At 36.8% G+C, this 26,176-nt stretch overlaps 1 protein-coding gene across 1 annotated transcript in view; it reads right to left on the bottom strand.

Annotated features, from left to right (window-relative positions):
• Positions 1 to 26,176, bottom strand: part of becn1 (beclin 1, autophagy related) — a 521,809-nt gene that overhangs the window by 111,134 nt on the left and 384,499 nt on the right. The window contains exons 8-9 of the mRNA XM_065253401.1: positions 6,510 to 6,656; positions 464 to 613 (exon numbers count right to left, since the gene is read on the bottom strand). Of these exons, the coding sequence (XP_065109473.1) occupies positions 464 to 613; positions 6,510 to 6,656 (297 nt within the window). The remainder of the gene's footprint in view (positions 1 to 463; positions 614 to 6,509; positions 6,657 to 26,176) is intronic.

Consider the following 26,176-nt stretch of genomic DNA (forward strand, 5'->3'; position numbering starts at 1 on the left):
TGCAGACATGATTATAAAAGGCTAAACTGAAGTGGTCTATTCATTTTTTCAGCGGACAGCTATTGTAGATGCCGCCTTCTTTTTAATGTGGCACAACGCGGATGTGCTGTTTGCGACCCTATTCACATGTTACTGCATCTGAATGAACATAAGTTCTATCTGAAGTGACGTGATTACGATGTTCATACACGAATGGGCTTTTAGATCATGCATCTTGAATGAGCGTTTTTAATTCATATAAATTCCTTAGAAAAATCTGATGCAAATATAACAAGATTTATAAAAATCATTTGTCCGTAGTCCACCACTGCCTACGCGGCCCACCAGATGGCGCTAGAGGGATCACTGGTTGAGAATCACTGTACTAATACACACTTACACACCAAATGAAATGTAAAAACGTGAATTGGACCACAGGTGCCCTTTAACAATTCTAAGGTGAGTATTTTTATTATCTCGGTACCTCTGAAAGTGCAGCCCCATCTTGCTTGCGAGAGCATGCAGCAGAAGTACAGTCTGACCCCAAGCAGCATTAATTTCATTCCACTCCACAGGGACACTGGGTAATCGCCCTAGTCGAAAGTGATTTATTGTTCCAAACTGCCCACTGTGCCTGGAAAAAAACTAATTTGTAAAAAATTGTAAAAAAATTTTTAGTTAATTCAATATGTGTGCAGGTCTGTTTCTATTTTGATGGTGTCAGACCAGAAAAAAATCTGATAATCTAATAATGATTTTTTCTTGCTATGCCAGTTTACTTTTTTACACAACCTTTTTCAATAACGCTAGTAAATTATTAATTATAAATGCATATATACATATTAGCACTCATATACAACATATACAATTGCAGGTTTTTGTGATTTATAAAATGAAACCAAGATGAATCATGTCAGAACCTATTCCACCTTTATTGTGATATTGCAACTTAAGTGAATAACAATAGGAATTATTAAGGGGAAAAATGAAAAACTAAACATTTGCACACCATTTACAATTATATTCAGACTTAAGTTAAATATGAATTAGTACATACCCATTGTAAGGTATGGCAGTGCCATAATAGCATATATGAAAAAAACACCTAACCCTAAAAAATTCTGACAAAAGTTTTCTCAGCTGTTTTTTGTAGTAAGGTGTCTCTGATAACATACTAAAAGTTTACCAAAGTTTGACCACTAGAAAGGTGTAATTTTCAAGATGGCGTCCAAGACAGGCAGGAAGCCCTTAAAATATCCTAACTCCTTCATTATTTGACCTAGCCAAGTAATCTTGGTGTCAGACCCCATGATTTATGGGTCTATGAATCCATTGGACTTGTCTAAATTGCACTGACATGATTACATACTTATGGAATACATAATTGTGTGAGATTACTGTAAGGTTTTATCTTTGTTTGGGGTAAACCAGAGATATAAACGATGTAGCCTATGCCATGTAACTCCTACTCAATAAGTGTATTTAGACACATACCCTTTTCTAGCTAAAACACAGACTTGACATTCAATGTAAATGTATTTCACCAAAAAAAAAAAAACTTAAATTGGAGTTGTGTAACTTTGATCATAAACAACTCTGAATTAGCCTAAACAGAGGTCTGTGTGTGAGCCCTCTAAAATGGTTATTCATTTCAATTTAAATAAGGTACAATTGTTAGCAATTAAGACCACCTTCAAATTCTGAGCTGATGTTAAAACGTAATGTGAAAGCACTGTAGATAACTGATTGGTCTGAGAGAATTGTCATTATCAGCGTCATCACTAAATGCAAGATTAGTTTTACAGTAGGAGCCGATGATGTAGTGGGCAGCGCTCCAAAGTTCGATTCCCGGCTTGTGGTCATTTGCCGATACGATACCCTCTCTCCTCCCTGTGTTTTCGTGTCCTCTCCTCTATCACTGTTTAAATAAAGGCAAAAAGGCCAAAAAATATATAACTTTAAAAAGTTATATTTTTAAATATAACTTGAACCTTTAAACTCCCCCAACCTTCATCTGACTTAATGGCTGAAGATTTTTCTTCTTTCTTTGTGAAGAAAACTAACACTATCAGCAGTCCGTTCTCTGCACTGCCACCTCTTGTACATGACCAAACTCCTGATGCATGCTCGCTCCCTTATTTCTCTCTTCTAGGGAACCAGATGTTTCCACAATCTTTGTTTCTAACCACCTGACTACCTGCCCACTAGATCCCATACCCACTCATATCCTTCAGGCCATTACTGCATTGGTTATCCCTGCTCTCACCAACAAGACCAATTCATCTCTTTCCACTTGTACATTCCCCACAGCTTTTTAAGAGCCCCGGATAACACCAATGCTGAAGAAACCACAATTAATCCTGCAATGTTAGAAAACTACAGACTGGTATCTCTCCTTGCCTTCATTGCCAAGACTCTTGAGCGTGTGGTTTTAGACCAGCTCTCCTCCTTCACACAAAATAACCTCCTAGACAGCAACCAGTCTGGTTTCAAGAGTGGTCACTACACTGAAACTGCGCTGCTCTCAGTCATGGAAGCTCTAAGGCAGACAATGGCAAATAATCTGTACTGCTCCTACTGGATCTATCTACCACTGTTGACATTGTCAATCCCCACATCCTCCTGTCAACCCACAAGGCTATGGTTGTCTCTGGTACCTCTCAGGTAGGTCATTTAGAGTATCCTAGAGAAGTTACGTCTCTGAACCCCAACATCTCAATACCGGGGTACCTCAAGGTTCAGTGCTTGGACCACTGTTATTTTCTATGACATTGACATGACATTTCTGGGTTCTATCATTCGGAAACATGGCTTTTCCTACCTCTGCTAGGCCAGTCAGGATGAAGGATTATCATCTCCAGCTGAATTTGACAAAGACAAAACTGCTTGTCATATCATCTGGCCCTAAGATTAATCACAATCTTTTCATTCCACTTGGTTCTTTGACCATTATGCCTTTCAGGACAGCCAGAAACCTGAGTTTGGTCATTGATGGTCAGCTTAGTTTCAGAGAGCATGTTGCCAGCACCGCCCACCCTTGTAGATTCATCCTTTACAATATTAGTAAAATTAGACCTTTTCTATCTGAGCATGCTACACAAGTTCTAGTCCCAGGCTCTTGTCCTGTCCAGACTAGACTACTGCCATGTGCTACTGGCTAATGGTAGTGGTTAACGATACTGAGCCTTCACATGGCAGCCATCTTTTGACTAATTTTACAGTACCACACAGATCTTATGAATTTATTTTTTATTGGAATCAAAGGAATGGTTATGAATTACAGAAACCACCAACACTAGGCAAAACAATATGAGAAAGGAGAAATATGCAATTACTTGTATTGTTATTTCCATAAATATGCCTGTAACCAATTTCTTTAATATATAATTGTACTTGTAATCACTCAAATATGCTTATTAGAATATTACATGGTTAAAATATGTATCCGGCACCAGAATTCCTGGTTTAGGGGGAATACATGAGAGTAATAGTCATTGACCTGACAGACGCCATTTTGAAAATGAGGCGTTTCTTGGAGTCAAACTTTGGTAAACTTTTAGTATGTTTTTAAATACATCTGATACTACTGTAAACCACAGAGAAACCTTTTGTTAGAATTTTTTGGGGTCAAACCATATTTGCAGCCATATTTCTGGATTTCAACATCAAAGAGGCTAGAGCCGGGCCCTAACAATCTCAGTTGGACATTTACGACCTTTGTTAAAGTTTCAAAGGAAGCTGATAAGTTGTGAAACGTTACAGCTGGCCCTAACAGAGACTTGAGATATTTGGTTTACTCAAAGAAACGCCATTGATGAAACCACAGCAAAAACTATCCTTTTCTATAAATACATGTATAGAATGTTTGCTGTATGTTGGCTCCCTTGCCTTTTTAAAATAACGCTCAACGTTTCTTAGAATTAATGTACAATTATGGGTATACTCGCTGGATGAATTAATCAAGTAATTGTTATTATTAATTCTGCATAATCAAGATTAAACCTACAAAAATATATAGTTACTGACGATTAATTGTATAGACCCTTTTACAGCCCACGTGATCAAATAGCCTGCGCGCGAATTTTGGCAACGGAAGTGGTGTTGTTCCCCAATGGTTCCAACATGTAAAAACTCAAAAAGTTTATTAAAACGGTTTCCCAGCAAAAAAATGTCTGGTTGTTGCGTTTGGTTAAACTAATATAATATACTTATATACGTATATATCAAGTTTATATAATTGTAATTGTAACAACAAAACTACAAAAGTACAACAAAATTAAAGTACACGGATCTGGTAGCTGTGCTGAAAAAGTTGATAAGTCAACTTTTTTAAATAACTTTGAATAGTGTTGCTTCACTGCTGATTCTTGCCATACTTCCGTTGGCAAACTGCGCGCACATACGTTGCCACGTCATCATTGTGTAAAGGGTCTATTTATTTGCCTTTATGCTATACACTATTGCTGTGTTCGAGATCGCTTGATATGTCCTGATTATAACATCTGTATCTAAACACGTATGTTTGACTATGTTATGTTTTTATTTACTAAAAACATTAAAGTCGCCATGAAACGGAAGTAGCGATTGCCTTATTTTCCCCGTGGTGACGTATATCCGAATGAAACGGCTTTTGAGATTAAATAAGGCAGGGCTGGATTTGAATTTGTCCATCGAGATCTGATTGGATCGTTTGAAGTTGGGTCGTGTTGCTAATTGCTAATAGCTGCGATCTTCTCCCTGACCCCGCCCACCTGCCATACTTTTGACCGGAAGTGAGAAGAGATCGTTTTGAGGAGGGGAGGAGATTTGCATTTTTGATTAAAGATTATGAGGACACACACATTTTTTAAAAATAATGAAGCTTACAAATAAGTCATTTGTTAATAATACCACAATATTAAAAATATATACATAGTTTTTCATTTCAATTTCATTGCGACTTTAAACAATTAATAAAGGTTCAACACTCAACAATACAACTGTAATATAACGATAGATATATACAAAGTTAGTTATAAGGACTTACCAGCCGCGGTTTAGATTACTGTGCTTACTGTGATGTATACGGTAATTTAGGCAAGTTGCATTTGAAAGGTTGCGATACTTTGTTTCATGCACAGCTTGTGCGTTTTTCAACGGCATTTTGTCAGTAGGAAGTCCTTATCAATCTAAATTCATTATGAGTCAGAGTTTAAAACGTGCATTTAAAAAAGCAACACTCGTTAAATAAAAATCATTCAAAATATTCTTTATTATCATGAAAATACCTGAAACAATTTGAAGAACAGCGTATAAATAATCCATGTAGACATTTCCTGGAATAGCGTTTTGTAATGCTACTACTTCTGTGGCACAAAAGGAGTTTCTGCATGAGAGCGCCTCCTGGCATTCAGATGTGCCGGGATTTCACCGTAATTCATTAAAATTCATTCATTTAGAAAACGTGCATTTCCACGGTTAATATGACCCCTACCCGTCATATTGGCCTTTAATCCATTACAACAACCTATACATGAAGTTTAAAATTACAGCCTATCTGTCATAACAAGCTAATTAAATTAATACAAAACATAAACATAAACAACATTACAACAATATTCAATTACAACAATACTCAAAACATAAATATAAAACAGACATGTTCTTAATTAGGATACATTTTAAAAACTATTTTATATAGCGTTTATAGTACAGGGTAGTAGGATATTTTTACTATAGTGTATTGCAGTGCTTTTCAATCCTGGTCCTCGAGCAACCCTCCCAAAAAAGTTTTAGATGTTTCCTTATTTAAAACACCTGATTCAACTTATCAGCCTCCTTCCAGAATGGTAAACACATCTCCCTAACAAGCTGATGAGTTAAATCAGGTGTGTTAAATAAGGAGACTAAAACTTTCTGGGAGTGGGTGCTCGAGGACCAGGATTGAGAAGCACTGCTATATTGGGTAAAAACTAAGTTTCAAACCTCCATTTAACTAAATAAAATCACTTTCACTTTGAAAATGATGCGCTGTCACATTAGAACCAGCTGTTCGTTTACATAAGACTCGTCTACGTTCATCTACACTGAAGCGCAACCGTAAACGCAGCAAAAGAAATGTGTTTTAAAATGTAAACACATTAACGTAAGCAGGCCTTAGAACGGAAGGCAAAATATAATTGTATAATATTGCGAAGTGAAGATGTGTGAAACTGATTGACACTTACTCATTTAAATTGCATGCTGTGATAAAATCTAAAGGTGCTTTAAGTAGGTTTTAGTTTAGGGATGTGCACTCTTATGCAACCTTGTTATCATACAATTTTTATTTGGCATTTTTTAAACCCAATATGATTCTTATTGTTATTCACTTGTATAGGTTGGAATTTCAGAAAAAGTTGGAACAGGTTCCAACATGGTTCCTCTTTGTTTTCATTTTTTTACATTACAAAACCCTGCAATTTTAACAGTATTTTACCATCACAACCGAGTTACTATTGAGTAAGTCTTGACTATATAATATGAAATATAATATATGAAAATATACTAACCAAATATGAAATGTGGCATTAAAAACATTGGTCTTCTTGTGTCTATCCAGCTGAATCTGGCAGTAACGCATCTGATTATCCACACTTTTAATATCATCATCCAACTCTAGTTGTTGCCGCTTAAACTCACAGTATTCCTTTTGATACCTATGACAAAGAAATATAAGAAAATATCATCATGGTGTTATATTATGAAATTTCTTTGAGTTGATATAGTTCTAGTTCTTTATTTATAAAGATTATCTTCAAACAGTCACAAGACAAAAGTACTATACAAAGCATGGTAAAAACAGTTAACATCTAAACACATTGAAAATACATACAAACAACAATAACAGAAAATTAGAAGTATGCAAAAGAGCACAGTTCAGATATTGTTAATTAAAATGGTTTTATACACATTTCTGCTGTGTTTAAATTGACAAGCATTTTATTCGCCACTGTCAACACGTTTTGTGATTGATTTACTGATTTATTACAGAAACTTGTCAGAAGCAAAGATATTGTACTAAGCATCTTTATATATATATATATATATATATATATATATATATATATATATATATATATATATATATATATATATAAAACGGCATTTAAACCCACGTGGAGCGAACAAGAAAACATATGCTTACATATTGTACAGTCGGCGTTTGATATATTTTTTATTTAGTTTTACATATTTATTCATTTAAATGATATATTATTATATGAATAGATATTTTTATGTAAAATGTATACTATTAAGGCATATACATCTAATCGAAAAGAGAAACTGCACCTTTTGCGGACAAAAACACCTCAGAAGTGTTGAGTTTATGAATATTTACACTTACAATATGTACTTTGTGAAATGTGTGTGTAAAATAATCAATTTCATAACATGTGACTGTTTAGACAAACACGCTGCATCGCCTTTCATGTACCTTCTCACATGTTCGCATTCAATACTTTTCAAAACTTATTTATATAAAATCTGATTTATAAATAAAAAAAAGTTTTAAGTTAAGACAATAATGAATGAATGGGATAAGTATGTGAGTTTGTTTTAGTCTTTAAGCAGTTTTTTTATAAATAAGACTTTACATTAAATTGTGTTAACAATAAAAAAATACTAGTAACTAATAATAATGTAATTTAGGCTTGGGGATCGAGTATTGATTGGAACCGGGACTAGCTTTGCAATTTTCCCGGAATCATTCAAAAGTTTACATTTCGATTCTAGTTTCGATTCACAGTCCGCCGACTGAAAAAACAAACAGCTGAACACCAACGAAGAAGTGTCTACCAGAAATGTATAACCTAGCAAGTCAAACATGGATAGCGTGCGTCGGCGGTCCAAAGTGCGATTTCACAAAATGCAGCATTTGTGGCAAAATTGTTTCGTGCATAGGAGGGTGCACGTTGAACATGATGACGCCCTGCGCTGACCGTCCTCCGCTGCCTCTTGCTCCGACCCCAAGCCTGGCACTGGAGTGACTGCACTGCAGTCCAAATCCGGCAAGTAAAACAATACATATACAATAAATAAATAATATGTCTTGCGCCAACATTGAGGCAGCTAACAAATTGGCCAACATATTTTTTCATAGACAATTTATGAACTGAGATTGCGAACGTTAGCTAGGCTGGTGACTCCACAACTCCGCAATGTGCTGAGCTAGCGTGTTATCTCCACAGCAGGAGATACTATCTGTCTAAAATGCTCAGGCATACTGCCTGAGAAGGCAGATATGATACTTTTTCTAAACAATAACTGTGTCTGATTTTATACTGTACCTGCTCCTAATCTGGACCGGGTTTGTTTTTTATTGTTTCTATTCTGCATCAGGTTAGCCCATCAGTGGAAGCACGGTAACATACCTGCAGCATCATACACTCCTGTGTAAATGTGTTTTCATGAGGTTTTTAAAAATAAAGCTTTCTTGCGGAAAGTGTACCCCTGTGAAAATATATTCATAATTTATAATATTTATATGCAAGTTCATAAATTTGATATTTATATTGTAGTTGAAAACAGCCCTGTGAGAAATTCATATTAAAGTTCACAAAATGTAAAAAGTTCATATTTAAATTGATGGAGAAAGTCAGACTATTTCCTTCAGAAAGACCATTGGTTAGCTAGCTCATTTAAAATATCAAACTTTTTTGACCCTGCCTCTTAAAAGAATCGGAATCGAGAATCGTTAGGAACCGGAATCGAAACAAGGAGTCGAAATCGGAACCAGAATCGTTCAAATTCAAACGATACCCAACCCTAGCAATGATGTGCTTGCTTTCGTTCCTAAAACGATGATGTATATTGCAATGCATCTTGGAAACAGTAGTCATTTAACATTAACAGCTTTCAATACACCTTGTAAAATGGACTGCCTTTCCCATAATGCCACCATTTGTGTACAAAACAACAAATCAGCATTTGTGAGAAACGATAACAGATAGCAAAGTGACTATTTTCTACTATTTTATCTTAGTAAAACAATGTTTTTCATATCCTTGGAAGGCATGTATTCAAGTTTTAGCTTAATATAGATGGTTTTACTTTGATGGATCTCTTCAGTCCTGGCCAGTGCTTGGTAGTTTTCAAGATTGTGTTGTTAAAAGACCAGAATTGTTTGCTTTTTTATTGTGTAACAAAACCAACCTTGTTTAAGAATACTCACATGCTTTTTTTAAAGGAATTTAACACCCAAGAGTAATACATTTTGCATTTAGTGTTTGTTTTAATCTTTTATTTTACCTTTATAGAGTTTAATTGTATTTTTGTTTTGTTTGCAGAAGCCATGTACCAAACTTTTTTAACAATGAATGTTGTTCCTGCAATCTGGGTAAAGAACGATGTTTAATACACTTCAATTAAAAACATAACCATTTCAATAGTAAACAAATGTGTATTTGATCGTATGTTTGACTTCTTTATTTAACAGATATTACTGCCTCTTGAAGAACAGCCAATTGACCATTCTCCAGACAAAGACATGAGAACATCCATTGCTTTTGTTAAAGAATTTCGTACCTCAGAGTCATACATTGTGTCTTCATTGTTTGTCTTAAATTTTTATTTTACCCATGTTTGCAGAAATCATGTACTACACAAGCAAAATCACCAGTGTTAAATGTACACTGCTGGTGTTTATAAGAGTACCACCAGACCACCGGATGCTTTGGACTTTTCCCAAAACCTGCGTGCAATATATCTGGGCCATAGACATCTGATTACTCCCTATTATGTATTATTGTTATTATTAGTATTATTATTAATAGTATTATGTTTTTGTATGCATGTGCACTTTAAATGAGAGACCTAATTACATTCTGTACAGTGACAATAACGACATTCTATTTTTTGGTTTATGATTCTATCAAAACTCTCAATTCTTGATTATCCCATTTAGGGAGTTAAACCAGCATTAAAGGGAAAATGATAGCAATGACTCTATAGATAAGTTTTATTTGTCTGGAGAAAAGGACAATTTGTTATTCAAAATAGTGTCCGAATATTTACTGTTCAACACAATACTTACTCTATCATTATACTCAAATAAGTACATGCACTGCTCCCAAAACAAACGTGATGTTTTTGGTGTTTGTTGTAATATGGAACTTCCGCACTTCGCACGTCACTGGATCGCACTTCAATCCAGGTTTTAATCATAATTTTTTAAAGAGGTTAAACATGTAGGCATTATAATCCATGCAAATCGTGCCATAAGCTATATTTCAGGTGTTGTGATCTGACTGTATACTGTGGGTTTGGCATGAAACAAACCTTAAATTTTGTATAAGCAAAAATCTTTCAGAGTTAATTTAACCAACCGTGGCTTACCTGAGCATTTGCCAGGTTCTGAAACACTCTTTTTTCAACTGTAAACCTGAGAAAATCGCTTTTAAAGTTTTTTTCCCATTTTTGTAGATATCCTTCAAAATCCATGCATTTTTAAAGGGATAAACTACAGATGTGGCTTTAAAAATGCATTCGGTTAGCCTGGTCCAACCAGACTCTCGTACATTCATTTCATTTGTACAGAGAGTCTGGCCACCCTCCTATTCAGCGTTACTTCCGTTAAGGAGGGTCCTCTGTTGAAGTTTAAAACTATTGGATCTGCGCAGAGTCACTCAGGTTCTGCCATACGCAGTCGCTAACGTGAGGTCGTGACGTATATCATGCGCTGAAACCGTCCGGAAACAGTACGAATAATCAGACCAACAAAACTTAGCAAACCTGGTTCTTGCTCCGGCTTTAACTTCTGTATACTCTGCAGCTTTGCAACAACGGACCGAATAGCTTTTCTCACTTCTTTCTCCGCTGCCATTACTGAACTACAACTCAATCTGATGCACAACCTCATCGTCATCATTTTTAGCCACCCCCCTCTGTTCGCTGATTGGACCTGCAGATTTTTGCAGGAGAAAACGAAACTCTAAATTAAGCGGAAGCACGTAGGAGGGCGGAGCCGGGCTGGGGGACGCAGGAAATACAAAAACCTGTAGAGGGCAGTCGTGATTCATGTAGGCCATACCAACGACAATTTGTGTGCTCGACTTCATGCTGAGCGTATACTGTATGATATTGAAGTAACATGACACGGATTATCGGTGTTTAGGTGATAGACATTGATGTCATACAAATGTACGCTTTTTGGCAAACATTTCGTTGGCTAAGTTTTCTTTAGCCAGTTACATAAACAGTCACATGTTTTTCATAAAATCCGACTTAAACGCAGATCATTTGTCTTATTTTTTTCCGTGTACTTACAGTAGAAGAGACGTGAGGTATGATAACGGAGTCTTATAACAAAATAATTTGCGAAGACCTTTGAAGAGACCAAGAGCATTTACGCAATATCATTAACTAGTTTATCTAATTTTACATTTAGTTCATTTTTGCATCTGAACATTTTAATAGCTTTAACATCGTTGTGATGCGCTTTTCTGCATTACTGTACAGTCGGCTACTTTTTATATTATCATATTTCCCTTTACATGGTATGAAACATGATAAAAAGTATGCAATGGTGTTGAATAAATTTCACTGAGAATTTGTATAATGTGTTATACTTTTGTAGTAAGGAAATAAAATCATATTGTGAGCGTAAATATTCATAAATTCGAGGATTTTCTGAGGTGTTTGTCAAAGGCAAAAGGCGCAGTTTCTTTGTTGCTGATTAAAAACCGTTGGCTATGGGATTTTTTTAATTAACATTTGTTCCACTTATTTTTAATTTATTTTGTGTCTACATATACTCAAAAAATATCAACGTCAAAATATAAGTAAATCATACTTCAAGTTAGGCGTAAAACGTACACATTTTTTGAGTTGATGTTAAATAGAAATAATATTAATTTGAAATATGCAATTACTACGGTTTTAAAAACTTAAATATATAACTCTGACCTTAAAAAATATATTGATTAAAATAATCGGTATATTTAATACTTATATTATTAAGGCGTATACGTCATATAAAATATGTACATTTTACAAAAAATATCTGTTCTATTTTAAGTAATTTATTTTGGTTTGTCTAACAAAAAAAATCACTGACATTAAGAGATTTTATTAAGTTACTTTAATCATTTATTTTAGAGATATTTACAAAGCCACTGAATCATTTTTTACAGTGTGTACATTATGATCTTATGGTAGCCTATTATTAAATGCATATAAATAAAAATATGTTAAACTAAAAAAAGAAGATATCATACATAGACTGTAAGCATACGTTTTCTTGTTCGGTCTAAAGAAGAATTTTTTTAATTTATTGGTGGTAGTTGAGAAGAATTCCTCTTTCCATATCTAAATCATTTTTTGCAATATAAATGTATCATATTGTTATTCGTATCATATAAGAATACGTATTTTTAAAACATTTTTATCATATAGAAAATATAAGTTAAGCGTGTTGTGTGTATTTTCTAATTATAAGCTTTTGATGAAATTGCACCAAAACTAAACGTGCAAAAAAAACATAAAAAAGTCATTTAAATAATCGAAAAATCTTTTTTATGAGCTCAAAAATTGTAATATAATGTGCTATTGCTGAAAATTGCCCATCTCTAAAGGAGAATATTCATCTTTAAAGTTGATGAAACAAAAAAGTAATGTGCTGATAAGCATGTCAAAAAAAGTACAGTTACATATTCTGCAAGCACTCATTTCTCCATAATGATGTAATTTATTTTTCAATAACATATTGTAGATGTCGGGCAAAGATAACCTCTTATAAGATAACCTATTATCTTGTTATTTTAATTACTTTCAGAAGTCAACTGTTAACTCTTTCACCGCCAGCGTTTTTTAAAAAAAGTTGCCAGCCAGCGCCAGCGTTTTTCATGATTTTCACAAAAGTTTAATGTCTTCCAGAAAATGTTCTTCTTCAAAAATATAAACATACAATATACCAAATGAAAGAACAGACCCTCTGCTTTAAAAAAAAAAAAAAAAAAAAAACGTTTCATCCTACCTTCAGTAGTTCTTTTGTAATCAGCTTTTGAATATGGGTAGGTTTCTGCAAAAACACCACATTTTGAGCAAAACGCAGAGATAATTCCATTTTTGTGACGGACTTTTCATAGAGTTCCCATTCAGAGCGTTCTTTAAAACAGACACGGACATGCAGCAGCTTGCCATAGGGTAATACTTCCGGGTCTAAAAAGTTGCGGGATAATAGCAGTATTGCAGAAAGACGGAAAAACTCATCATTGGCTGGGAAGCGTTTTCTCTTGATTGACGAGATCAATGGCGGGGAAAGAGTTAATCACCCTTCATATTAATTTTGTGAACATTAACAAATTGTCAAACTGGGATATTCGGGAACTAACGTGAAAAAATATGTATGCTTAATTCATTAAGACAGTTCAATTAACTCTTTCCCCGCCATTGACGAGATATCTCGTCAATTAAGAGAAAACGCTTCCCCGCCAATGACGAGATTTTCCGTCTTTCCGCAATACCGCTATTATCCACCAGGTGGCGCCCTTCCGCCACTTTTTAAACCTGGAAGTATTGCCCTATGGCAAGCTGCTGCATGTCAGTGTCTGTTTTAAAGATCGCTCTGAATGGGATCTCTATGAAAAGTCCGTCACAAAAATGAAATTATCTCTGCTTTTTGCTCAAAAAATTGTGTTTTTGCAAAAACCTACCCATATTCAAAAGCTGATCGCATAAGAACCACTAAAGGTAGGATGAAACGTTTTTTTTTGTTTAAAGGAGGGTCTGTTCTTTCATTTGGTATATTGTATGTTTATATATTTAAAGAAGAACATTTTCTGGAAGGCATTAAACTTTGGTGAAAATCATGAAAAACGCTGGCGCTGGCTGGCAACTTTTTTTAAAAACGCTGGCGGTGAAAGAGTTAATATATACAATTATTAGTAAATTGTGTAAGGGGAAACAGGTGCGCCCAGAATATAAACGCAACGAGTTTAATCTATAGATTAAATTACACATAAAATGATTTTAATCGGGCAAGCGCATTTAAAGGTAGGGTAACAGATTTGATCCTGAAACATTTTTAGTTATGCTGGTTAAAAGTCTCCTCACATTCTGATAGCAATCACTGTGTTAAGTTGTTTAAATGTATTTGTAAAAATTTATGTCATCTGTGAAAGGCGTAGGACCAAAAAATGTTCAGCAAATCATAGATTTCAGTCCGAACGGATGTTTCCTTTTATGTCCCTCATCCGTAAGCGTAATTTGAATTCCCACCGCGCAGTGAGTCCACGCAGACACCATACGTCATCGGCACGTTCACGTGCCCGCTGTCTGTAAACAGCGAGAACAGCAAACTTTTCTGCTGAATTGACAACCTACACAGGAGCAACAAAACTAAAGACATCTTCTATAACAACAACAGCAAAAACTGCCTGGATCAGCAAGAGCAAAAACCCAAATGAACATCGGTAACTTTACTGCTTTACCATGAGATGCAAACAGCTACAGGAGGCAAAGGGTCTGAAAGGGTCGTTGCACTGTTTATTTTGGTAAGGTAGGTACGTGATATGTTTGTATTGAGATGGATTCAGATATTCTACTTTGATGAAACGTTGTGTTGCTTATGAAATTTGTGTTCGTTTTCCGGATTAGCATAACGATATAGTTACTACGTCTACACAATCGAACGTGTGCTTAAACTAATTCTGATGTAAACCAGTTGTTTTTGTTGGTTATTTTGGAAGTGTTATTCACTTTGTACTGCAAAGTTTTCTCACTGGTGAATGAGACATGAAATGTGACCGTCTGATCTGTGCATGTTCATGTGTTTTGAAAGAGGCGTGACTTTGGATGGCGATTTGACTTAAGGGTGGGATCGGGATTTCATTACTAGGCGGCTACCGTTAGCATTTTTGGTTCATGTTCGTAAGGGAAGGGGTGACCAGGCGGGCTCCGTAGCTCTGCCCTTCGGTGTCTGATTGTCAAAAAATATTCCCTTTGGATATATCTAACTGGCATTTTTTGTCTCATCAATTTATTTATCTTTATTATGAAGTTTGTTATTTGTTATTTGCACACTTATTGTTCTTCTTAAGTTTTCTTATTCTTATTATGTGTGCTTGCAAAAGCACACTTATTGTTCTTCTTAAGTTTTATTCTTATTTTTCCCGGGTAGATTTTTTGTGATGTAAACTCTGGCCTACATTAAAGGTGCAGTGTGTAATTTTTAGAAGGATCTCTTGACAGAAATGCAAAATAATATACAAAACTATATTATCAGGGGTGTATAAAGACCTTTCATAATGAACCGTTATGTTTTTATTACTTTAGAATGAGACGCTTTTATCTACATACACCGAGGGTCCCCCTCCATGGAAGTCGCCATTTTGTGCCACCATGTTTCTACAGTCTTAACGGACAAACTTTTTTATTACGTTGTCTCCAATCATGACATGTTTGTCTGGTGGTGGCTACCGTAGCTTCTCTATGCATTTCAAAAGCAAAGGGTGAGCTGTGAACTGAGCACAACATGGATTCAGCCAGTTGAGCGACTCGACCGTATGTATTTTAAATAGCAGATTCTACACTTGCAAGAATACTTTGATTAGTGGGTGGAAGTAATTACAAATAAATGAGCACATACTTTTGAAAGAAAACATGGGTTTTTGCTAAGAATTAACTCAAAAAAGTACAAAGTGGAGCTTTAAGTACTAAAGAAGAATTTTTGGTATATTATTTACAAAACTAGTGTGTGAAAATAGAGCACTTTAAAGGGATTGTTCACCCAAAATTAAAATTATTTAAATTACAATTCTAATTTATTTTTATAAGAAAACACTGAACATGTGCAGCACAGCCATTATAATTGGTTCTAGGCTAGCTAGAGCAGGTGATGTAGGCTAGTGATCCCTGTATTTACATAAAATGGTCTGGGCTAAGCCCCGGATGTCCTTCAATGCTGGAAACACCCCTGGTTACAAGCCTGTGTACATTTGTGTGTGTGTGTGTGTGTGTGTGTGTGTGTGTGTGTGTGTGTGTGTGTGTGTGTGTGTGTGTGTGTGTGTGTGTGTGTGTGTGTGTGTGTGTGTCTCAGCAATGCTTTCACAATGCAAGGATTTGATTTCCAATACAAGGATGCACAAGATAAAAAAATATTCTAAAATTTTACATTTCACAAATCACGTTAGTGACCGCACCAGAGCAAGCACACTTTTGCAGTTCGTCCCGAAATGCATTTTCTAGTTAAGTGTGCTTGCAAAAGCACACTTATTGTTCTTCTTAAGTTTTATTATTATTAAGTGTGCTTGCAAAAGCACACTTATTGTTCTTCTTAAGTTTTATTATTATTATTATTATTATTATTATTATTAAGTGTGCTTGCAAAAGCACACTTATTGTTCTTCTTAAGTTTTATTATTATTATTATTATTATTATTCCCGGGTAGATTTTGTGTCAGCTCTAGCGACTAGACCGTTTGACACAGAGACACCGTTCAAACTTTAAAATGTTCGGGCAGTACCGGTGTAAGTTGCTTGAGAAGATGAAGTCACAGATCCATGTCGTTCGTCCGCCATATTGGATAGAACAGAAAACCTTAAAAAAGTTTCACAGGTCGCAAGCACACTTATTGTTCTTCTTAAGTTTTATTAAGTGTGCTTGCAAAAGCACACTTATTGTTCTTCTTAAGTTTTATTATCTTTTTTATTATTTTTCCCGGGTAGATTTTTTTGGCCAGCTCAAGCGACTAGACCGTTTGACACAGAGACACCGTTCAAACGTTAAAATGTTCGGGCAGTACCGGTGTAAGTTGCTTGAGAAGATGAAGTCACAGATCGGTGTCGTTCTTCCGCCATATTGGATAGAACACAAAACCTTAAAAAAGTTACTAGAAGGATTTTTGATTTTCGGAAGCGTTTGCGCGTCACAGCCCAAACTAAATGTGCGTCGACGTCGCCAAAACAGGAAGTAGTTTATATCTCAGGAACGCTTTCACGTATTGGAACCAAACTTTGAACATGAATTTAATTCTCCAATGTGAGGATGCACAACATCAAAAGAAAAAATTTTAGAAAAAAAAAATTACGCCGCCAAACAGGAAGTAGTTTATATCTCAGGAACGCTTTCATGAATTTGGGTCTCCAATGTGAGTATGCACAAAATCAAAAGAACATTTTTTTCACTAAAATTTTATGCCGCCAAACAGGAAGTAGTTTATATCTCAGGAACGCTTTAACGTATTGAAACCAAACTTTGTACATGAAATTGGCTCTCCAATGTGAGGATGCACAACATCAAAAGAACACATTTTTTTCTAGAATTTTACGCCGCCAAACAGGAAGTAGTTTATACCTCACGAACGCTTTAACGTATTGAGACCAAACTTTGTACATGAACTTGGGTCTCCAATGTGAGGATGCACAACATCAAAAGAAATTTTTTTTTCCAAAATTTTACGTCGCCAAACAGGAAGTAGTTTATATCTCAGGAACGCTTTTACGTATTGAAACCAAACTTTGTACATGAACTTGGGACTCCAATGTGAGGATGCACAAACTAAATCGGAGGCACCAGAGCAAGCACACTTTTGCAGTTCGTCCCGAAATGCATTTTCTAGTTATTATTATTATTATTCCCGGGTAGATTTTGTGTCAGCTCTAGCAACTAGACCGTTTGACACAGAGACACCGTTCAAACTTTAAAATGTTCGGGCAGTACCGGTGTAAGTTGCTTGAGAAGATGAAGTCACAGATCCATGTCGTTCGTCCGCCATATTGGATAGAACAGAAAACCTTAAAAAAGTTTCACAGGTCACAAATTTTGTCCAAACTTCACGAAACTCGACGTACACGATCCTTGGACCAAGCCTCACAAAAGTTACTAGAAGGATTTTTGATTTTCGGAAGCATTTGTCCGTCACAGCCCAAACTAAATGTGCGTTGACGCAGCCAAAACAGGAAGTAGTTTATATCTCAATATGTCTGTAACATTTCTTAACCAAATTTTTTATATGAACTGTGGACTCCAATGTGAAGATGCCCAAGATAAAAAAAAACATTGCAGTAACATGTCTATATTATGTTATTTCCACTTTAAAATGTCCAATTGAACCCTCTGTAAAAATAAAATTTCAATTAAATTTCAATGAGACTTTACCACTAGAGGGCAGCCTTTACGTTCAAAAGTGGTTTCACACAGAATGTAAAGATAGTGTGTCAGCCATCTTTAGAAGCTAAGCTAATAGGCTATTGCTCCGTGGAAAAGTTTGAATAACAATGGCGGAATGTAGTTTTAAGGTTAAAATGGATTTCGAAGAGCTGTTGAGAGAATCGGGTGTTCCTTTAAGAGCCACAATACAGCGAAGAGCTGAGGAAGAGAAAGCAGAGAAGCCCGGAGAAGAGGCGGCAGCCTTAGACTCTGCTGCGAGCCCATGGAGGACGCAGTAACCTCGGCTGCCACCCAAACTTCGTATCGTATATGGACAGCGGAGTCCTGGATACATATTTTTAGAATCGTAAACTTCATCTTATTCACTATACAGTATGCGGTTTCGGCCGCAGCCTGCCTGTGTGAACACGGTATTGAAAAAATATATATATTGAGCATTATTTCATACTAAATCCGATGGAATATTAATATTTCTCATATACGTTTGTGCACAAAACTGCAAATGGATTTTATATTCTGAATGCTTGAATCAACGCGAGCTCTCTGGAGAATGTGCATTTTCACATACAGGTAGGAATTATATGATTCAGACATATTTTAATCCCTTTCTTTTATTTCAGTGATATATGGCATGACAAGTTTAATTCCCTTTTTCATCAATGTAATACATTGTAAACGTATTAGTTTGTAAAGACGCGTACGATCCGCGCGCGTCAGTATGATCGCGTCCTCGCTCGCGTAGCAGTGATCGTTTGGCGTCGGCTCTAATACAGCTGCATGGTTAAAATGATTGTGAATTGACGCGAAAAAGTGTCACTTTTACCTTAAATCATGCATGTGATGCCAAGTGTATTTAAACAGTCATGAATTTGAGAAATATGACACATTTAAAAACACAGCTTTCCAGAAGACTGTGTATACCGTATGTCATTTACATAATCTTCGTGTAAGAAGATACATATATCTAAACCGTATGCTTAACTACTGTTGAAGGGGAACACGATTGATTGCATTATGCTGTCAATCACTGAGTTAAATATTTTCTTTTATCGTTAATTTCACAGTCTGGGTCGACAGAGGCGCCGCAAACTCTTTATTTTTCAATCACTCTGCAAAGAGACTTAGATAAATCTGCTGATTTTGGACTTACAGATATGATTTATACATCATTTAAAACCTTAAGGTGTCTAGTGTTTTTTCTGTCCACTCCCATGAAAAACAGAATGTTGTGCTTTTCGCAAAATTAAGAAAATAAACATGATGCGCGTTTGTTCTCTCACTTAGTGACGTCCTTTCAGAAACTTAACGAATACTTGTGATAGAAACAAAAGATAAATGTCTACATAATGCTTGGAATGTCTGCTTTTAAATGATTTAAGTGAAATCGAAAACAAATATTGTAATTCGTTGTTAACTGTAATAGAAGAGGAAGATGTACCGTCTCTCCTGTTACTGCATTATTTATAACGAGCCACGCCCGCTCCATTGAAGAGAAGAGCAGAGATCATCCATATTCATTAGTCAACGCCACAGTCAATAGACCTTTTGCGTGTTTGCAAACAGAGATGACATTTTTTGTGGGCGGAGCCCAACTGGTGGCAGAAAGTGAATCAATAGCTGTGTGAAGTGTTTTAGCGTTAAACTGTGATTTTTAAGCATCCGGTGTTCTATAGAAGTCTGTTTCCCCTATATTCTCTTAAGTGTAATGTTTCTTATAACGTTTTCACCAAGTTATGTTTATTTTTTAAATAAATTAAAAGTTTAAATAGCTTGGCTACTAATTGTGTGCATGTATGTAATGTATATGTGCTGTTCTTTATTGGTAAATCAATTATTTTTACAGTACGAATCGCTGAAGTACTTATAAGAGCAATACTATCATGTATTCTGTATAATATCATTTCTTAAATATTTCATCATTTCCTGTTTTCAATTTCTTCCTTATTTTAGCCTATGTGTTTGATCTAAAACTATAATGTTTACATACAAATTAATTTGTATAGGCCTGTTTATATATTATTAACACTTTACATCGTGTGTGTGTGTGTGTGTGTGTGTGCTATGTTTATATATTTATTAGTAAACATCATAATTTAGAACAAACAGGAAGGAGACATAGGCTAAGATATAAGGTAAAAAGAAGTAATAGAATACGAAAACTTTAATAAATGGTATTGATATTGGTCGCACATGCAACCTAATTTCTCAATGGTGTGACTTAAAAAAATATCAGGTCGCACTGGTGCGACCAGGCGTTCGAGGGAAAAAATATGGTCCAGATCTACGTGTGTGTACGTTTAAAAATGTGTGTGCACTCCAGTCAGAGAGAGAGAGAGAGAGAGAGAGAGAGAGAGGTGAGTAGCCTTGGTCCGTCAGATAAACAGAGTGGATGTAGCCGCGGATGATAAGAGAAGAGGAAAAGAACGATTGACAACTTTTTCGTTAAGAATGTTAAGTTAATGCCTCATCCATCCGAATATCATAACCAATGCTCTCTGACATCAACCTCCCGTCACATCAGCCCTGGTCCGAACCTGAAGACGGAATTAGGTAATGAGCCTCTTACAATCAAGTCAGAGCCAGAGCATAATTCTTTTGAAAAAAATTATTTGAACGTCACCCCGAACAGCAATGTCGCGTGCGCCCAATTTATAGAAAAAAGCCAGGAGTCAGGACCGCTGTTTTCTTCATAATCTTACTTCCAAATCTAATAAACTTTTCGGTGTTTGCTGTATCGCTATCACCGCCCTGCCAGACTGTCTTAAATGGAGAAATAAGTTAATTCCTTGATTTGCGTTGTTGATTCATTTATAAATAATTCCCCCCAAGGCTTTAGTTTATGCGCAAGTGTTCAAACACTGCTGACCGCTTAGCTGTCAATCTGCCGACCCTCACAAAGTTTCACATTAAATGTTAATATATTTGTCCAGTCATGGTGCTGTGCTTATTTATGTCAATGTTCTGCATGAAGATCTTTAAAGGTTTCTACTTACTTCACGATTTGCGGTGCGGCCGGTCGCAGTCTTTATGTCAAACGAGCGGGTATGAAATAAATCGATGCTGATGTCGGATAACGGGTCAAGTGTTATTTTAATCACGCGGATGCGGGTTATCAAACAGGACTGTGCATGACTCGTATAAGGAAAATGGAATGACAACATGAAAATTATAAAATAGCCTACATGTTTATATTCTGTATTAAACCACTATGGGCACTAAACTAGCGGTGTTAAAGGGACAGTTCACCCAAAAATGAAAATTCTGTCATCATTAACTCTCCCTCATTTTGTTACAAACCTGTATACATTTCTTTGTTCTGATAAACACAAAGCAAGATATTTTGAGGAATGTTAATAACCAAACCAAGCATGAGCCCCATTCACTTCTATAGTAGGAGAAATAATTCTATTGAAGTGAATGGGGCTCATGAATCGTTTGGTTACAAACATTCCTCAAAATATTTTCATTCATGTTCACCAGAACAAAGGCATTTATACAGGTTTGTAAGAACATGAGAGTGAGTAAATTATGACAGAATTTTCTTTTTTGGGTGAACTATAAATCTGATGCAGTCAAAAATTAGGGTGCACCTAACTTTTGTGCTGGTGCACCTATGAAAAAATCTTAGGGGCACCAGTGCAACCAGTGCAAAAAGTTAGTCTAGAGCCCTGTATTATGAACTAATTCAAATCTTTAATCTTTCTAAATAAATTATAAACGTAACGTGATGAAAACGCTATAAGAAATACATAGAGGGATCAGACTTCAAAAGAACACCGGATATCTTCTCTAATTATTTTCTATTCAAATTATGAAAAGATTTTCAGATGATTTCATCACTCCAGTCTGTCTGGTTGAGGGCTTTTATTGCAACCATAAACACCTAAGTTTATCTTCAAATGGTGTCTTCGACAACGGTATACTATAAAAATGAAGGTCATCTATTTTGGCATTCCTATTCTGACACTCAACAGCTCAACAAAACATTTTCTAGTGAGTTATATTGTTCGTTTCACTCTTGTCTCATTCATTTCCACAGTTTTTCTGCCACCACATAAGCGTGTTACGTAACTGTGATGTCGACACGCAAAAGGTCTATGAAGACTCCGTCTCTGCAGGCAATCAGTGTTGAGTTTTAATCTACTTGTTTACTCGGGACTGTAACTAAAGTTATCTCCAGACGCGAGTGTGTGTGCTTCATCAAACAGTGTGACACGATCAACGTCCAAACGCACACACAAACACACGATGCCTCAAATTTGACGCGCTTTGTGGTATCATTATAAAAGATGCGATTGCAAACATCACATACTTGTTTACTCTCACCTGTAAAATGGAGCAAAAACAATAGGGTCCTCACACCCCGGTGTGCTCGGGCCCTAATTAAAGCTGCAAGCAGCGATGGAAGGACCCTCGCACGCATGTGCACCGCCACCCTATGGCCTTAGTAAAGCATTGAACCAGGGGGATTTAAATTTAAGTGGGTAAATATAGGCGGATATTTAAAGGAACTTTGATGTACCACACCTCTTGTGTGCAGCAGGTGGCGCTGTGACTGTAACTAATTGTTGTTATATTGATGTGTTCAGGCCAGGACCCTTATCAAAAGTGTAAAGTATAGGGCAGATCGGACAATGTATGCCTGAATTGCAACAGATTCCTGTTTCATAGTGAAACATCACTCTTTGCGAGGCCGCCACGGACACGCCCTTCAACTAAAAGTCAAGATCTTCGCAATTTATCATCGCAAAGGGCTTAAGATCAGTCTCACCTGATATGATAATGATTTGATTAAATCTCTGAGAACAGTAAATCACAGCGTAAAACAAGGCATGTCCTGCTACCTCTAGGTGGCGCTAGGACTGAAGCTGAATATTGGCATTGAAACGTGTTCAGGCCAAGACTCTTATCAAACATGTGATGTGTGGGGCAGATTGGACATTGTATGCCTTAGTTATAACAACTTCCTGTTTCATGGCGAAAACACTGAATTTTGTCAGGCCGCCACGGACACACCCTCTAAAGAAAAGTCAAAAGCTCCGCAATTTAACATCGCAAAGGCCTTTAGATGAGATTGACCAAATATGATGACAATTTGACAAAATCTCTAGGAGGAGTTCGGCAAAGTACGAAGCCTGGAAATGACAAAATTTGCATAGAAATCAAAGCTAAAATTCAAAATGGCCGACATCCTGTGGGGATTAGAGCTTGGTTCAAAGAGACTTTTTTGTATGTCTTGGGGTGATACATGATCCTACCACATTTCGTATCCGTACGTTTAACGTAGCGGGGGGGCTGCTCTCTTGAATTTTTGTAGGTGGCGCTATAGAGCCATTTTTACACCCCCAGTTCTGAACCCTATACCACATGAATATTTTCACCACCTTTGACATGTGTGCAACGTTTCATGACTTTTTGAGCTCGTTTAGGCTGTCAAAAATACGATTCATTTAACAATATTTTGCGAGGCCGCCACGGACACGCCCTTTAACGAAAAGTCAAAGTCTTTGCTATTTATCATCATACAAGGTCTTGAGATTAGACTGATGAAATATGATGTTGATATGGTTAAATCTCTAAGAGCAGTAAGTCACACTGTAAAACGTGGTATTTCCTTCTGCCTCTAGGTGGCGCAATGACTGTTACTGAATTATGCCATGTTGATGTGTTCAGGCCGGGACCTTTATCAAACGTGTGAAGTGGGGGGCAGATCGGACCTTGTATGTCTAAATTACAACAGCTTCCTGTTTCATGGTGAAACATCACACTTTGGCATGCCGCCAAGGACACGCCCTTCAACGAAAAATCAAGATCTTTGCAATTTATTGCCGCAAAGGGCTTAACATCAGTCAGACCAAATATGATGATGATTTGATTAAATCTCTAAGAGCAGTAAATCACAGCGTAAAACATGGTATTTCCTCTTACCTCTAGGTGGCGCTATGAATGAAGTTGAATATTGGCATTGAAATGTGTTTCAGGCCAAGACCCTTATCAAACGTATGAAGCGTGTGGCAGATTGGACATTGTATGCCTGAGTTAGAGCCACTTCCTGCTTCATGGCGAAAATGCCGAAATTTGTCAGGCCGCCACGGACACACCCTCCAACGAAAAGTCAAGATCTCCGCAATTTAACATCGCAAAGGCCTTAAGATAAGACTGACCAAATATGATGATGATCGTCTTAAATCTGTAGGAGGAGTTCGTTGAAGTATGAAGCCTGGAAATTACCAAATTTGCACTAAAATCAAGGCAAAAATCCAAAATGGCCGACTTCCTGTGGGGTTTAGAGCTTCGCTCCAAGATAATTTTTTGTAAGTTTTGGGGTGATAGATGATCCTACCAAATTTCGTATCTGTACGTTTTTCGTAGTGGGGGGGCTGTTCTCTTGAAATTTTGCAGGTGGCGCTATAGAGCCATTTCTACACGCCCACTTCTGGCGCCTATGCCACATGTAAATTTTCGCCACTTCTGACATGTGTGCAAAATTTCATGAGTTTTCGAGCATGTTTCGCCCCTCAAAAATATGATTCACTTTGGAGAAGAAGAAGAATAAATAATAATTAAAACTGCAAGCAGTGATGGAAGGGCCCTCGCACGCATGTGCACCGCCACTCTATGGCCTTAGTAAAGCAATGAACCAGGGGGATTGAAATTTCAGTGGGTAAATATAGGCAGGTATTCAAAGGAACTTTGATGTGCCACACCTCCTTTGTGCAGCAGGTGGCGCTATATTGTAATTGATTGTTGTAACATTGATGTGTTGAGGCCAGGACCCTTGTCAAACGTATGATGTCTGTGACAGGTCGGACATTGCATGCCTGAGTTACAACAGCTTTCTCATGGCGAAACATCACTCTTTGCGAGGCCGCCACGGACACGCCCTTCAACGAAAAGTCAAGATCTTCGCAATTTATCATCGCAAAGGGCTTAAGATCAGTCTCACTTGATATGATAATGATTTGATTAAATCTCTGAGAACAGTGAATCACAGCGTAAAACAAGGCATTTCCTGCTACCTCTAGGTGGCGCTAGGACTGAAGCTGAATATTGGCATTGAAATGTGTTTAGGCCAAGACTCTTATCAAACATGTGAAGTGTGGGGCAGATTGGACATTGTATGCCTTAGTTATAACAACTTCCTGTTTCATGGCGAAAACGCTGAACTTTGTCAGGCCGCCACGGACACACCTTCCAACGAAAAGTCAAAAGCTCCGCAATTTAACATCGCAAAGGCCTTTAGATGAGATTGACCAAATATGATGACGATCTAACAAAATCTCTAGGAGGAGTTTGTTAAAGTACAAAGCCTGGAAATGACAAAATTTGCACAGAAATCACAGCAAAAATTCAAAATGGCTGACTTCCTGTGAGGTTTAGAGCTTCGCTCCAAGAGACTTTTTTGTAGGTCTTGGGGTGACATATGACCCTACCAAATTTCGTATCTGTAGGATTTTCGTAGCGGCGGGGCTGTTCTCTTGAAATTTTGCAGGTGGCGCTATCGAGCCATTTCTGCACGCCCACTTCTGGCGCCTATGCCACATGTAAATTTTTGCCACTTCTGACGTGTGTGCAACGTTTTATGACTTTTTGAGCTTGTTTAGCCTGTCAAAATGCGATTCATTTAGCGATACTTTGCCAGGCCGCCACGGACACGCCCTTTAATGAAAAGTCAAGGTCGTTGCTTTTTATCATCACACAAGGTCTTGAGATTACACTGGTGAAATATGATGTTGATATGGTTAAATACCTAAGAGCAGTAAGTCACAGCATCAAACATGGTATTTCCTGCTGCCTCTAGGTGGCGCTATGAGTGTTACTGAATTATGCCATGTTGATGTGTTCAGGCCTGGACCCTTATCAAACGTGTGAAGTCAGGGGCGGATCGGACAATGTATGCCTGAATTACATCAGCTTCCTGTTTCATGGCGAAACATTACACTTTGCCAGGCCGCCACGGACACGCCCTCCAATGAAAAGTCAAAAGCTCCGCAATTTAGCATCGCAAAGGCCTTTAGATGATACTGACCAAATATGATGATGATCGGATTAAATCTCTAGGAGGAG

Source organism: Paramisgurnus dabryanus, chromosome 1 (assembly GCF_030506205.2).
Source record: "Paramisgurnus dabryanus chromosome 1, PD_genome_1.1, whole genome shotgun sequence".
Lineage (NCBI taxonomy): Eukaryota > Metazoa > Chordata > Actinopteri > Cypriniformes > Cobitidae > Paramisgurnus > Paramisgurnus dabryanus.